The sequence below is a fragment of the Podospora pseudoanserina genome, chromosome 1 (genome assembly GCF_035222485.1).
Source record: "Podospora pseudoanserina strain CBS 124.78 chromosome 1, whole genome shotgun sequence".
Lineage (NCBI taxonomy): Eukaryota > Fungi > Ascomycota > Sordariomycetes > Sordariales > Podosporaceae > Podospora > Podospora pseudoanserina.
This window is the reverse complement of record NC_085920.1, coordinates 842984-857949: the sequence shown is the minus strand read 5'-3', so window position 1 is coordinate 857949 and position 14966 is coordinate 842984. Positions and strand designations below refer to the sequence as shown.

Here is a 14966-nt window from a genome sequence, read left to right as displayed (position 1 = left end):
TCGTGATGATGATATAGAGAGTGCGAGGCTGGGTTGTGCTTCTTTGATCTCTGGTTCAGGCTCAAGTCCCGAGACGTGCTGTTCGTCTTCAAGCGGTGATAGATGTCTTTCCGAGGGTGATGAAGAAGTAGGGTAAACACTGGCCGCCTCCGGGTCCTCGTCTTCTTCCCCTTCCCAGCTGTTGCTGCCTTCTCGTCTTCTTTCCCCGGTAGACTCTAATCCGACCTCTTCTTCTTCTTCTTCTTCTTCTTCTTCTTCTTCTTCTTCTTCTTCTTCTTCTTCTTCTTCTTCTTCTTCTTCTTCTTCTTCTTCTTCTTCTTCTTCTTCTTCTTCTTCTTCTTCTTCTTCTTCTTCTTCTTCTTCTTCTTCTTCTTCTTCTGCCTCTTGGCTTTCAAGATGAGGATGATGATGATGCTTCCTCTCCACGTTTTCTCTAGACGCAAGCCTAGTCGATCTTCTCGGTGCAGGATCAACACCGGCAGAAACCAATTTGGCCGACCGTCGAGGCATTGTAAGAGATTTTTAGAAAACAAAAACCAAACCGCAACGAATGGCCTCTTGTTTAGCCTTCAAAGAAAAACACCCATGTAGCTCGAGGGAGCAAGTAGCTCAAAACGGTGGACACCATACATTGAACAAAAAAGCCAATTGTAATGATAAGAAGACTTGTTCATCCGGAGTAGGAAATAAAGGGGCCAACGCGTGCAGCCGCGTGCTTTGTTGTGTCGAGGAATGCGGACTCCATACCAAGGGGTTAAGTGCGTGTGTGCTATGGCTTCAAAGGGTGGCCGCGTTCGGAATACTCGTAAACAATTGAATGACATGCACAAAAGGGAGACAATGGGCGACCCTCACTTTGTTCTCCTGTACCGAGGGCGGGTACCTGTGACGATTGTAAGCCAAGGGCAAAAAGAAAATGGCATGGGAAGTGCTTACTAGCTTCAACCTAGACTTTGCTTGCCGGGGAATCGAGCATAGATAATCCTTCTAGACAGAGGTGTTCATTGACGACAGCCTGTAGTAAATTCCATCGGTCTTCAACAAGTCTCAGAAATATGAGAGTCCAGCTCCCAAAACAAATCAAGCTTGAAAAGATTTTCCGCTGATTCTCCGTTGCGCGCGATGACCTATATCAATACATATACACAGAAAGAAGCCCAAGTGTTTTAATAATACCACGCTGATTTGCCCTGCCGCACCGAAGCAGTGCCTAAACGCTCCGTCCAGAAACACCACCGAAACTGAAGCCATAGATTGATCCGCCCACCCATTTCCTTTTCCCACAAATAGACAAGGAACCAGAAACAGAATAAATCCCCACCGCCCAGATACATGCCTCGACGCCAAAATAACGACTCCTTGAAGATTCTAGTAGACTCTCGTGAGGTGGACATTCATGGTCAGCCTCTCTACCTCGGCGCTCGCTCCATTTTCCAGCTTTTGACCCTTCGGCAGTGATGCCACGACTGTAACGACTATCATGTTCGTGCCCAGAGTTAAACCCAAGTCAAACACCATGGCGTTTAGTGGCAGCGGATCATCAGGTGCAGGAATCGGGGTGGCTCTGCCCACCATCTGTCCATTGATCTGAACGATGAGCTTGTACTGACGTCCCTGTTGTTCAAAGGGCGCCAACCGGGGAACCAACTGCAGTCTGCTGTGGCTAGCCGGCAAGTGGAAAGTGACACTCTGCTGAGCCAGCTTTGGGTCCGCTGGAAGTTCCATCCGAAATCGGCGGTCCCCTGGAACTGTTGGATGTGTCCGGACAAGAACACTGGGCAACAAAGAGTCGGCAATACCTATTCTCCAATTAGCAGTGTGCTCATCGAGCCAAAATAACACATCGAAACTCACCTCTACCAGGAGCGCGAACCAAGTTGTCCCACAGAGGAGGTGGCGGTACAGGCGCAGGTGCTGGTGCAGGAGGCAGATGGCCATTTTGAAGTGCTTGATGCGACCCTGGGTAACCGTGCTGCCCATTCATCATCATGGGACTCGGAACATGTCCATTCGGCCGTGGAACCATACTTGGTGGCCCAGGAGCGATGACAGAGGGGCTCGGGGACCCTCCAGCTGAGGGTAAACTCATAGATTTGTCCAGCTGGAAGCTGGCAGCGGTTGTAAATGACGCCTGGGGTGGAATAGGGCCGGATTCGCTAGAGCGGCTGGTCGGTGGTGCTGGTGACCCTGTTGCGCTGCCTTTAGACCCGCCGACATGGATCGTGATCTTTTTGGCACCCAGTACCGGAGTATCCTGACCCGAACCAACCTTGAGCTTAATCTTGGGCTGCTGAGGCGGTTCCGGGACTACTGCCTTCGCTGCGTTGAGCTCATCATAAAAGGCTTGCTGTAAGGTCATGGGTTAGCACTGCTAGTTGGCAGATCGTCTTCAATCTTCATACCTTCAACTCTGTGGCTAGGGTGTGGATTTCACTGCCATCCTCATTGTAGAAATGAGCGTTGGTCCAAAGAAGGCTGGCCTTTTCCTCAAAAGCTGCCCAGCTCTTGAAGTCGCTGATACCAGTGGCAGCTTGTCGACCATGAATGCCCTTGACGAGTTTTTGAAGCCCCTTTAACGACAACGGAGAGGTAATGACGGCAAAATAATCCTTGAAGCTGCGTGGTGGGAGATTGATAAAGTCCAAGAAATGAGGGCCACCGCTGTAGGAGCAGAGTTAGCAAGGCTCGGTGCAGAGTCGCATGACAGGTGTTGCTTACTCTTCGTCTGGCTTTCGAATAAGCTCCTCCACGATTTTCTCCTGCGCGTGTTGGAAGTTCAGTCCCTTGTACGGGACGCCCTCGAACTCATGGTCTGCCTTGGCCCTCCCACTTCTGTCACGTCTCCGCACCAAGTCGGACCCACGTTTAACGCCGTTGTTGGAATCCCTTCGCTTCAGGATGATTTTTCTGGGGTTTCCGTCGTCCTCGTCGTCTTGTTCGTCTTCCTCGTCGTCTTCACCCGCGTCCTCGTCTTCCTCGCCTTCGGCATCATCTTCGCCAGCCGCGTCCTCCTCGCCACCCCCTGCGTCTTCATCCATGAAATCCGTCGACTGCAAATCATCAGGTATAGGCGCAGCAGTGCAACTATAGCCCTGTACCAACTTGTAGGCCGGGTTCGTCTTGGTCATGTAGTTGCTCAGCGCTTTTCTGACACGCTCGGCGTCCTCGAAAATCTCGGAATTCTTGGGATAATACTCCTTCGCATTGGTGACCATTCGCTTGAAGTAGCTTTCGAGTTCAGACATGTTGGCAAAGTCCTGGTTGTGGAGTTTGCGCTCAATTATTTTCAGGGAGATGGGCATGCGAATGCGCGCATAGTAGTCCTTGTTCTTCTCACGGGGGAGGAGGTTCTCAAAGTAGCTAGCCACAAGTCGTCCGCTGCGAAGCCATTGTTGTTAGATGTCATATATCCCTAGACCCGGGAAGACAAGCCTATACTAACCTCTTGTCCTTCGTTCTGCGGATGGTTTCCAAGAAAACAAGGCCGTAGGCGGAGGTCGACTCGGGGCTTTCGCCCTTCATCAGGTCGTACTCTTGTGGAGGCTGTCCCCATGGTTAGTTAATGGCCGTGTTGACATTGCATCCAAGTTCCAAGGTGTGGCAGATGTGCGTCACGAGCAACGGGAAACTCTTAGAGAAAGACTTACCCTTGGGACCTTGCGTCGTTTGGCAGCTCGGTCGTCATTCTCGGCGGCGCCCGTCGGGCCCGCTTTCCGTTTGTTGTCCATTGCGCGGTGGTGCAGCGGATCAGATTTGGCAAAAAACAGGTCAACTCGATGGCAGCTGTCGCGATGGACGTGGTGCAGGCGCCTCAATGGGCGACTTGTGACGGAGGGCGGCGCGCAAGCTGTTGCTCTGCGGCTGTGGGAGACGCGTATCAATTGTGCGGGTGCAGGTGCGGGTGCGGTGCCGTCTCGTCTCTTTGGGTGGGCGCAGCGCAGTCAAGTCAGGAGTCCCGCAGCCCAGCCAGCCCCCTGCGATGGATATACCTAGGTATGGATGACTTAGGTGATGGACGGGGTGCAAGTATTGTCGTGTCTGCGAACTGTAGGGAACGAATCACTGCAGTCCAGGCAGCTGTCCAGGAGCGGTGCAATTTTGGCGCTCCAAAGGGCTGGGAATTCAGAGTTTTGCATACAGTTCAACCTCCAACTGTCAGCAGGCGCTCCTGTCCCAAAAGTGTACCTGGCTTCGGGGAAGGTACCACTGAGCAGGGGCCCACACGCGCATGGACCGGGGCTTCCCTTGTTCCTCGCCTGATATGTTAGGCATCTTGAGTTGAGTTGCTTATGTCATCCGGCACTTTGCACCTTTGAACAATGCGATAACGAGAAACAGCCCACAGGATGGAAGGGACGGGGCAAGAGCAACCCTTGGATGCTTCTTCAAATACCTATCTATCATACAGAGTCTAGAGTAAGCCTATTGTTTGCGAGAGATGTCAAGCTATCACCATGCCACTTTCTCTACCATGTGGCCCGTGCCAAGCTGCCAGTGGGCCGGAAGGGTCAAAATTTTAGCGCATGGCAAGTGCGGCAGGGCCCTTCCAAACACATGAACCGATTTGTTTACGTTCGGCCTCTTTCTGTTCCCCTCCTCCACCAGCGAAGTCGCACGCCTCAACACCGACACTCAACGCGCAAAACGACAGCTGCTTTTCCACCCGAGCTAGCAGACGCTCCCCCTTAATTCTTCCGGCCGCATTACCCACTTTGAATTCTAGAGGACCACTTTGCCTAGCCCATCTCCAGTTGTCGGCCTCCTCGATTTGGCCCGATATTACCCCACGTACCCAAAGTGCAGGGCTAGACACGACTATCGCGCGACCTTGATACTTTTTCAACCCAACATCACTGCGCCCCTTTTCCTCAGGACGCCCTTTCGATTCTCGAATATCTTCTCGCGACATATATTTGATTTTTAAACTTACCGGCTATCCTGACAGCAACCTTCAAAATGGCGACACTAGATGAGATGGGCATTGACACCTCCCGTCGCAACCCAAGCCCACGCCCGCTGTCAGACAGCGAGCGGGCACGTCTGGAGGAGTTTATTGAGGCGATCCACTACTCTACACGGTAAGTAGCGCCGCTGGATGTCAACCGTGCCATATTGTCGGTTCGATCAAGCCTAACATCTGCTAGCTACAATGACAACGAATACGAATACCGCCACGTGCAGCTTCCCAAGGCTATGCTCAAGGCCATTCCCAAAGACTATCATGACCAGTCCAAGGGCACTCTGAAGCTCCTGTGGGAGGAAGAATGGCGGGCGATGGGTATCACACAGAGTCTTGGGTGGGAGCACTACGAAGTACACGAGCCAGAGCCTCATATTCTCCTCTTCAAGTGAGCACTCCTGCAATGATGAGTCTCATGCCAAGGACTACAGGCTAACATTTGGTTCCAGGCGCCCACTGAACTACCAACCTCCGCAGTGAGGAGCTACGAGGTCACAAAGTAATAGTAGGGGACAGCTGTACGATTAGCGCTCGGGGCCAGGCCCACAACCCCAGACACCGATCATCACCTTATTAACTGGAGAGGCAAATGCTGCCCGCTGATGTGAGGGCAGCAAGGCTTCTGGCTATCATGTCTCGGGACACGTACCTGGGCGTTGACAGTCGACTTTCGATCTTGAGGCGCCACATCTGCGAATAATTTACGAACATCGATAGGCTCTGGAATATGGAGGAGATGAGCGCATGGGTTGAGCCGCGATACAGGAGCAAGATTTTGGACGGCCATTGGAGGGCCGAGGCATAAGTGGCTGGTGGACATTGGCCAGGGGGCGACGAGATAATGAAAACCGGGACAAAGCTGTCCGGGCATGCAGATGATGGATTGTTGGTTATGTAGCGATGAATTAAGAAGAATAATCAAACTATCAGGCCCGTATGGGAAGTTTCATCGAGACAGGCGTCATGAGTTATATACACCCTTGATTAGATGCCCCCCCAGCTGGTGATTGATCGCGGGGTTGAGGCGATCTATCAAAGTACGGTTACATCCCGTTCCAATGCGCCACGCTGGCAGTTTTGGGAACTGAATAAGGAAAAGGCAGGACAATGAACACTCTTGCATATCGCGTACGAGCAAGCGCCGGGCCACAGTCCGTACTCAGAAGGATGCACTGATACGCTGCCAATGTTCTCCTCAGATCCGGGAACCAAAAAAGGCAACAAGTGTCAGACGGTTTTCGTGATTTGCAAGCAATCCGATCGTTCGTCGGCAGATCGACATCTGCTGATTTTCATTCTGGCCACATTTCCTCTCGCAACCCCCCCCCTCCCAGCCACTACGGGCAAATTCCTGTTGGCCATATCTTCTAAAAGAACAACATATTATCCCACTGACCACCTGGTCTTTACCACTTTCTGCATTCACTTAGTAGCTGCTGCCACAGGATCACATCATTCCTGTCCACTTCTTCTGCGCATCCCTTCTGTAATCATTCCAGAAAACGCCAAGCGAACCGTCGATCGCCCTTCCCGCTCGGCCACAACGGCCTCCCGATAAGCCCTCTTATCGCCAATTGCCATCTCGGGACGCTGACGTCGGACCACATATCATATAAAACGTCCACGTTTCAGGCCCAGGTCTCTGGACAGCATACCAGACCACCAAGACAAAGACCGTTCGGTTACACCGGCATAGAAATTACGGATCACGAATATTCTCATTCGATAGCAACAACATCCAGCCGACCATTCTGCCCAGACCGTCCCATTTGTTTCGAGGCCTTCCACAGGTTTCCCCCTCCTCCTTCACCATGAAGACGGCCGCCCGTCTCTTTTATCTATCAGTCTTTGCGCTCTGGAGCCCAGAAGTGCAATGCCAAAACTCACAACCTTCGGCATCACCACCAGCGCCACCTCAAGATGCTTGCGCGGTACGCTTTTCTTATCAGCCCTTGCCCCTTTCTTTTCTGCCGTGCAGATGCATTAGCCCCACCATCTAGATCCAGTTGCGCTACTGCCGCTATTGCAACGGCGGCTGATCTTCATGTATATCATTCTAACGGTTCCCTCTGGCAGATATCGCCAAAAGCTATCGTGAGCGACGCCTGTGTCTCGTACTCGACGCTCGAGCGGCTCAATCGCAATGTCAAGCCGGCCCTTGACGAGCTCACCCAGACGACGGACTTCTTCAGTCACTACCGGGTGAATTTATTTCACAAGAAGTGCCCGTTTTGGAATGACGAGAATGGCATGTGCGGGAACATTGCCTGCGCGGTAGAGACGCTGGATAACGAGGAGGATATCCCGCCAGTGTGGAGGGCTAAAGAGCTCGGAAAGCTCGAGGGCCCGAGGGCGCAACATCCTGGCAAGGCGGTTCAAAAACAAGAACCAGTACGACCGCTGAAGGGGAAGTTGGGTGAGGGGGTTGGGGAGAGTTGTGTGGTTGAATACGACGACGAGTGTGACGACAGAGATTACTGCGTTCCCGAAGACGAGAGCGCTACGTCCAAGGGGGATTATGTGAGCTTGTTGCGGAATCCCGAGAGGTTTACTGGGTATGCTGGCGATGGCGCCAAGCAGGTGTGGGATGCGGTATACCGAGAGAACTGCTTTCAGAGAAGCTCTTTTCCCCATTATGCGGCGCTTGGAAAGGATACCTCGGCTCGTGGACCTGCGGCGATGGATTTCAAGGCAGTTCTTGACGCTGCTGGGCGCCAGCATGTTCTTGAGCAAACCAGGGAGCACAACCCCCTCACCCCGTTCGTTGCCAACACCGGTCTCGAAGCCGAGGACGAATGTCTCGAGAAGCGTGTCTTTTACAGAGTCATATCTGGCATGCACGCGAGTATCTCGACCCATCTCTGCTGGGACTTTCTCAACCAAACCACCGGTCAATGGCAACCCAATCTCGCCTGCTACAAGGCTCGTTTGCACCAGTTCCCGGACCGCATCAGCAATCTCTATTTTAACTACGCCCTCCTTTCCCGCGCCATCGCCAAACTCGGCCCCTATCTCACCGCCGAGCAGGGCTACACCTTTTGCACGGGCGACCCAGCTCAGGACGCCGAGACGCGTGAGAAGGTCTTGGCTGTCACCACCAAGGCCGCGAGCGTGCCTCAAATCTTTGACGAGAGCCTCATGTTCAAGAATGGAGAAGGCCCTTCGCTCAAAGAGGACTTCCGCAACCGCTTCAGGAATGTCAGCCGCCTGATGGACTGTGTCGGGTGCGACAAGTGCCGACTGTGGGGCAAGCTGCAGACGGCTGGGTACGGAACTGCGCTGAAAGTGCTGTTCGAGTTTGACAATAACGACCACCCGCAGGTTCCGGTATTGAAGCGGACGGAATTGGTGGCGCTTTTCAACACGTATGCCAGGTTGAGCAGCTCGATGAGCGCTATTCAGAAGTTTAGAGGGATGGTTGAGGCAGAGGATAACAAGGGGGCTAAGAAGGTGGTTGTGAACAAGATTCTAAGTGTGGGCCCTATCAAGAAGGCGCTGGATGAGCAGGATGTGGATGAGGTGGAGAGCAAGAGAGAGGAGAGGATCCGCCGGGAGCCAAAGTCGAGTTCGGAGGCCATGGCGGAGGAGTGGGAGAATATCAAGAAGGTGACGATGTTTGTGTTGAAGGGGTGGATCAGTTTCCCTGCCAAGGCGTAAGTTTTTTTTTTTTTTTTTTTTTTAGTTTTTTTTTTCTATTTGAAAACCAATGCTAACGGTTCTCTAGTTGGGTTGTCCTTTCTCAAGAGGCTGCGCGCTTTTTGCAGTTTTTCCTGGGCTTGCCGGTGACTCCAAGGACGTGGACGTTGGATTTCCCTAGAGTGGACGAGCTCTAGAATGGCTGGGATAGCGGTGGTCTAGTGAGTCATTTTTATCATGCGTTGGGGTATGGTATGGCTGTAGTTATATACAAGTGGCATGCCTCACTCTGGCGTAAGATGCTGGAGATGGGCCCGGACTATTTCTTGGTTGGCTGCGGGATAGCTGGCTGCCTGTGTTATTGGGTTGTGACGTCTTGAATGGAGCTTGGGAGTTGATGAATCGTTATTGGCATGGCAGCAATTGGGTGGGTGTTTGTTTGTATATAATTTTGGGCAGCGTTTGTAACTAGCAGGTGAAAATTCAGTTTGTACCGAAGATGTGATGATTATATTTGACTTGTGGTGCAATCAAGCAGGAATTGAAGAGAGCGCAAGTCTTTCATCCCTTCCCTTCAACATGAGTATGTCCTAACAAATACAGACCAGCTCCAACCATGCCTTCAATATGAAGATGCTCCCAAGAACAAACTACCAATCCCACTGCCCGCCCCAAAGCAAGCCCTCCATCCCGGCAGACACAAGCTGCTCGTCCAACTTCCCTAGGTTATTATCACCCCTTTTTCCGGCTCACCCTTCATCACCTCTTGCAAAAACTCCCAAGCCTCTTTCTGCTTGTTGTTTTCTCGTCTAGATCATTTATTTAGTCCTACATCCCCCAAACAACCTGGAATCACTTCTCACCTTCAAGAGGCCATTTCTAGGAAACTTGTGATGTGATGGCAATCAAGAACGTCAGTATAATGTGGTTTATGAATTGATCGCTTATTGATCTTCTACTAGCTATCCCGGCGTCTGGCATTTGTGATCCAACCTGCTCCCTGACACTTCCCATCACCGCCTCGATACATCTGCCGAGCGAAATCATACCCCGTATCATCATAACCCAAGCAAAGCACTGTGCTTCCTCTCCCTCCTCTCCTCATTTTCCTTCCTCAGCGGAATATTCGTCACCACATTCCCAATCTTGACCTTGATGCTGTGGATGGTCAATTTACCCATTCCGATGACAGTCCGGATCTCGGGTTTTGCAAAAACCTCTTTTGTGATACGCTCGAGATGATCCGACGGCTTACCCAGACACCAAGCAATCGAAAAGTGAAAGGCGTCCGCAACATCCTTCCCCTCTGCAGCCGAGGCCCACGAATAGAGCTGGGGCTGGCCGTATATATTAGCAAGCTCGTTAATCTTGGACAAAAGGTACACGAGCTCATTATTTCGAGACGGGCAGGCCACTCTCAGCACCAGAAACGCCCGTCCGCTCTCCGAGGTAAAATGCCATTCCACCCTCCCGAGCCGTATCTCGAACGGCTGGTCTCCAGCGAGCATCTTTTGAAGATCGGACAGAAACAGGTCTTTCTGGAACGTGCAGAGATTAAGAGGACGGGAGAGGCTGATGTGCAACGGTAACGGCACGCCTAGGTCGCTCTCCAGAAAGCTGGTTATTTCTACTTCGGGGTCTATCTTGCGAATCTGCGATCGGACTGAGTATATCAGGCCTGATAGCATGCGCTTGAACTCTGGCGGTGGATGCCATTCAATGTAAACATGGCTGGGCCAGTTCCCAGGTATGTGTGGTGTTTGTCTGGTTCGACCTTGGTGGAGGGAAGGGTCGTCAAAGGTGCGGGCTGTGGAGGCGTAGAGGTCGTGGAATGATGCCGGGAGAGGAGGCAGATCCGGAGACGGGTCGCTAGATAGGGCCGTAGCCGTTCCGGTGCCAGGTGCACCTAGTCTTGGCTTTTTGGCTGGCGGAGGAGCTGGGTTGGCCGTGTCGGCGTCCGAGTTCGAATCGGATCCGTAATCCACCAGCGGCGGCATGGCAGGTGATGCGGCTAGCTAGGCACCGGCGGTGGCTGGGGTCTTCAAATGGGCAAGAATGCAACATATGGAGATGAGGCCGGTGTGAGAGGTTGGTCAGACTCTGACAGACCCAAGGCCGTGTTTCGATATCGATGCTGCAAGGACCCAGGCTGTGTGAGACCTATATGGACTGGAAGGTAGCGGACGGCAGCCAATAACGGCCCGGTGTTTGGACTTATTCCTGCAGGGACCTGGGACCTGACTGTTTGAACTCTATGGAACACTTGTCGGGGAACCGGCGGAGGCAGCGACCATCTGGCGGATTTTGTCTCCGGATTCCATTGGCCAGTTCGTCTACAGTTTTGAGTCCCCCAACCAATCACAGTCTCAAACCAACTGCCTTTAGCATATTCAAGGGCGTCACCACTCGTCGACGGGTAGTATGAAAGACCTATGTATAGGTGGGCTGACCGGCATGAAGAGTTTGATAACGGGCCATATCACGCATAATATGGAAGATGGTGCAGAAGTCTGGGTGAAGTTGAAGAATAGTTCGTTGCCTATCCCGGGCATCACGCTGACGATCCCTTGGCTTGGACCAGTCTGGAGCTCAGGTCTGGACCGCCTGTTCGTTGCATCCCCTGGCTAGTTAAGTCTGGTGACGTCTACTACCAAAGGCGAGGTCCTTCTTCTGCAGCAGAATCCAGAGGTTACACATGGCTGTTTTGAGTCTGGAACTACTGCAGGAGGGAGAGGCCCCGCGCGCCGTTTCTCCTGCCGAAGAAGGCCGCTTTGGAAAAATGATCATAAGGACACCTGGTCGCACAGCGTTGTCTGCATTTTTCCTCTTGTTCTTTGTGTGTATCTAGGAATCTGGTCGATATAAGACTCTCATTGTGTGTTTTACATCATTCCACTGTTCTTCTTTGTTCTTTGGTTCACATCTCGACCCAATCTGGAAATATATTCACCTCCCACTTACACGGACCCAAGACCCCACTGAAACAGTTCCCAAGACCCGCCTACCAGCTTTGCGCCCTTGTCGCTAAAATGCCAGCTGGGAAGACGCTGGACGAATTTGGCAGGGATGAATATGGCCTGCCAGGAGACAAGCAATGGGTAAGCTTGTTTTTTGATGTTCAGTTCGTTTCCGTCTGCGAGATGAGTGGGTAAACCCTCCGGAAGCTCGGGGGTTTTGGTCTTATACGTGAGGTCTTTTCATAGGATGGCGTCAGCGGCAGCTGCTGTGCTGACGGCTTGGTTTTCGTGGACGGTGACGATCCTGACCTACACTTGCGTCACTCTCGGGTTTCCTTGGCATCACTTCCAAGTTCCTTGATACCAACTCCGGGCCCTAATAAATAGCTTCAACATGAGATTTCGACTTTTGAACAAAATCTTGAACAGAATACTGAATAGAAGAATTACATAGGCTTCAAAATATCTCTTAGAGCCACTATATGAGCCTGAACCAAGCCAGGTTTGCGCAACAAGATTTACACCCCTGCCACCATCGCCACCAGCTTCAACAAAGTCGCCAACAACACCAACCCGCTCGGCAGTTGGCAGCATCCGACGAAAGTTTCAGCACACCAGGAACGTATCTTATACCGAAGGTGACGAAGAAGAACAGCCTTTTCTCCGTCGTCTCCTGAGCAGAACAAGCAGCATCCGAAGCACCCGCAGCAGTCTCAGTCTGAACAGGCAACTCCCGCCCTCACCACCAGGAGTAGACCGCACCCTATCCACCCGCTCAGCCATTCCACTCAGACCAAGCCACAACCGCAACTGGTCCCAAGGCACAATCCTCTCCCGCGCCAACAGCGTAGCAACTTCTACACCAACATCCCCCAGACCCCCCAGCAAAATGTCCAACCAGTTCTTCCCCTCCACCACCACCACCACCACCCGCAACCGCTCCTCCTCCCTCAACCACCCCCCCCACCACCCCCATCAGACGAATCCTTCCCCATCCGCCGCGGCAACTCCCTCCGCCTCAAAGACCGCTACCCAGGAGACCAATCCCACCGTCCCCTAGCTATGCTCTCCTCCTCCCACCGCGCCGCCAACCGCCACGTCCGCCCCACCTCTTCCCACGCCCGTCCCTTTGCCGACCCAATAGACCAGCTGGACCAGTCCTCCCCCTTTTCCCCCTACCACCACCCTGGCCCGTATGACCCCACGCTGATCCCGTACAACACCAACAAGAAGTACTCTCCCCTGGAGGCGGTCAAATCCTCCAACGAGGAGGCGATCAAGGCTACGCCGGTGGAGTATGTAAAGGACAGCTTGACGAAGCATGTGCCGCTGCAGGGGACGGCGGTTGTGCCGCCTGGGGAGAGGGATGTTATGACGGGGAGGAGGATGGGGGAGTATCAAGAGGGGGCTGATTTGATGAGGGAACAAAGTGCGGGCGGGGGCGCGTATAAGAGGTGGCCTGGGGTGGAGTACAGGGAGGGGGATTTGAAGGGGAAGGGGGAGGGTTGGTATTCTGGGGTTGGGGCTGCTGAGGAGGAGGAAAGGAGGCGGGTGGCTAAGAAGAGGGGGGGTTATTTGGCTAGGAGTATTAGTGGGGATGGGAAGGGGGGTGCTTATGAGATGCAGCAGCCTTCTCAGAGGGGTTTGATGGCTAGTGGGAGTGAGGAGAAGGATGGGGGGGTGAGGCAGAGGCAGAGGGTGGTTGATAATGAGGAGGGGACGGCCATGTTGCCGGAGCAGGTTGTTGAGGAGGGGTCGTATCGGGGGGGGTTGGAGAGGAGTAAGAGTGGGAGGGCGAGCGGGGGGTTGGGGGAGAAGTTGAAGAGGAAGTTTGGGAGTTTGAGGGGAAGGAAGGAGAGGAGGGTTGGTGATGGGGATTATTACTGATGGTTTTGATCTGGTCAGGATTTCCTTTGCTATGATGTCTCGGGTATGGGTTTTAATATTTGGATTCTTTTTGGGTAAAAAGAACTGGGCATACACAGGGATATATGGGGAGAGATTTCTTTTACGCGTCAACTTATTGAGGAGTTACGAAGGCGATGTATTTATGTAGGATATTTCACATATCATCGTTCCTTTCATCACCCTTTGTTTGTCGTGATTCAACCTGTAACCAACATTCAAGATGCACTGTGGAATCACCGTTGGATGATACGATCTGACACCTAAAAGTTCATTTAAGAATCGTTGACTTGCTTCTTATAATAGCATTTCGGTGGAAACGAAAGAAAGAATGAGCAAACCTAGGTGGGTGCCTCATCCAGATATGTACCACAGCATGATCAAGCAAAGGGGCCTGCTCAAAACATACTTTACTCGCTCCGTTTATCCTCAAGACACAGCACGCAGAATTGAACCGAAGCTTCTTGCTAATATCAGCTATCTGTTCACTGTCCGTGTGGGCATTTTTAAGCCAGTCAGTGGTCCGGTCCCTCTGTCCGTCTCCGCTTGCCGGTGTCTCGAGAAGAGTCCAAGGTCTTGCCAAAGTCTTCGTATATGGATAGCAGTGCGGACTTCTCCTCCTCCGAAGCCTTGATTGTATCCAACAGCTGGGTTTCCTTCTCCTTGTGACACTTCAATTCCTCCTTCACCTTTCTCAACATCCTCATTGGCCACCCTAATCTTTTCCCTAGCCTCCTTCTCAGCACGCTTCAGCTCCATAACTTTCTCCTCGCCGACTCTAATCTCCTTCAAGGAACAAAAGTCGGTCTGGTTTTCTAACACAGTTTCCGTACCAAGACTTCCAACTCATCTATCATTTTAATTTTTGTCTCGAGCTGATACTTCCTCCAAGACATCTCACAAGATATCTCATGACTCATGGCGTCAATCCTTGCCTGGAGCTCTCTTTCACGCTGTTTTGCAAACTCCAGTTCTCCGAACACCTTCAGCCGGTCCGGTGGGCCAGGCGGGCTGTTAGTTAACCCCATCGGGCATGCTGCGCCGTTTTACTTATTTCCTCAGGGGGTTGGGCAACCCAGTGTAAATACTCATTAAATGGCAGGTCTTTCTTCTTGCAGCGCTCTCTTTCGAGGAGTTTTCTAAGGTCATTGTTTGGAAGTTCTGCTTCCCGTTCTCGTGACTCGTCCTCCGTCTACGCAAAAAGCATAGTCTGTTTTTCCATTCAGGAGCAGGTATCGGAATGGGACACTCGTACCACCAGTCATTGCCACACTGTGCGAAAAGGCACTTCCTAGCATGGTTTCTGCCTGTCATAATCGTCATCTACCAACAGCTTGTCTCAAATTCATCGACGGCATATCCTTTTCCAAGAACCTTTTAAGGTGCCCAGCTACGCGACATCAAGACCAACAGGCCGGCTTGTGTGCTGGCGATGAGTGTGTACAAACAAAGAAATATGAAAGATGAGAACAACCTACATGCCCAGTAGACTTCGAGTGCATCATTAT

The 14966-nt window shown here is 52.2% G+C and overlaps 6 protein-coding genes across 6 annotated transcripts; 3 read left to right on the top strand and 3 right to left on the bottom strand.

The window, feature by feature from the left end:
• Nucleotides 1-215: 215 nt before the first annotated feature.
• Nucleotides 216-510, bottom strand: QC764_0003020 (uncharacterized protein; the record flags this gene model as incomplete). The annotated part of the gene is made up of 2 exons (XM_062939734.1): nt 216-431; nt 487-510. The coding sequence occupies 2 exons, from the start codon at nt 508-510 to the stop codon at nt 216-218; spliced, it is 240 nt and encodes a 79-aa protein (XP_062804321.1).
• An 858-nt stretch (nt 511-1368) lies between these two features.
• QC764_102390 (uncharacterized protein) lies at nt 1369-4157 on the bottom strand (the record flags this gene model as incomplete). The annotated part of the gene is made up of 6 exons (XM_062941467.1): nt 3648-4157; nt 3443-3543; nt 2719-3378; nt 2403-2661; nt 1855-2347; nt 1369-1799 (listed from the first exon to the last, which is right to left on the bottom strand). The coding sequence occupies exons 1-6, from the start codon at nt 3726-3728 to the stop codon at nt 1369-1371; spliced, it is 2025 nt and encodes a 674-aa protein (XP_062804320.1). The 5' UTR covers nt 3729-4157.
• A 210-nt stretch (nt 4158-4367) lies between these two features.
• On the top strand, nt 4368-5352 carry CKS1 (Cyclin-dependent kinases regulatory subunit (Cell division control protein cks1); the record flags this gene model as incomplete). Its single annotated transcript, XM_062941466.1, has 2 exons — nt 4368-5078; nt 5145-5352. The coding sequence occupies exons 1-2, from the start codon at nt 4957-4959 to the stop codon at nt 5350-5352; spliced, it is 330 nt and encodes a 109-aa protein (XP_062804319.1). The 5' UTR covers nt 4368-4956.
• A 1419-nt stretch (nt 5353-6771) lies between these two features.
• On the top strand, nt 6772-9148 carry ERO1 (endoplasmic oxidoreductin-1; the record flags this gene model as incomplete). The annotated part of the gene is made up of 3 exons (XM_062941465.1): nt 6772-6891; nt 7037-8613; nt 8685-9148. 3 exons carry the CDS (start codon nt 6772-6774, stop codon nt 8791-8793), a joined length of 1806 nt encoding a protein of 601 aa, XP_062804318.1. The 3' UTR covers nt 8794-9148.
• Nucleotides 9149-9654: 506 nt separating this feature from the next.
• On the bottom strand, nt 9655-10593 carry USB1 (poly(U)-specific 3'-to-5' RNA exonuclease; the record flags this gene model as incomplete). Its single annotated transcript, XM_062941464.1, has 1 exon — nt 9655-10593. One exon carries the CDS (start codon nt 10591-10593, stop codon nt 9655-9657), a length of 939 nt encoding a protein of 312 aa, XP_062804317.1.
• A 664-nt stretch (nt 10594-11257) lies between these two features.
• On the top strand, nt 11258-13440 carry QC764_102350 (uncharacterized protein; the record flags this gene model as incomplete). The annotated part of the gene is made up of 3 exons (XM_062941463.1): nt 11258-11694; nt 12008-12400; nt 12430-13440. Exons 1-3 carry the CDS (start codon nt 11626-11628, stop codon nt 13438-13440), a joined length of 1473 nt encoding a protein of 490 aa, XP_062804316.1. The 5' UTR covers nt 11258-11625.
• Between the last annotated feature and the right edge of the window lie 1526 nt (nt 13441-14966).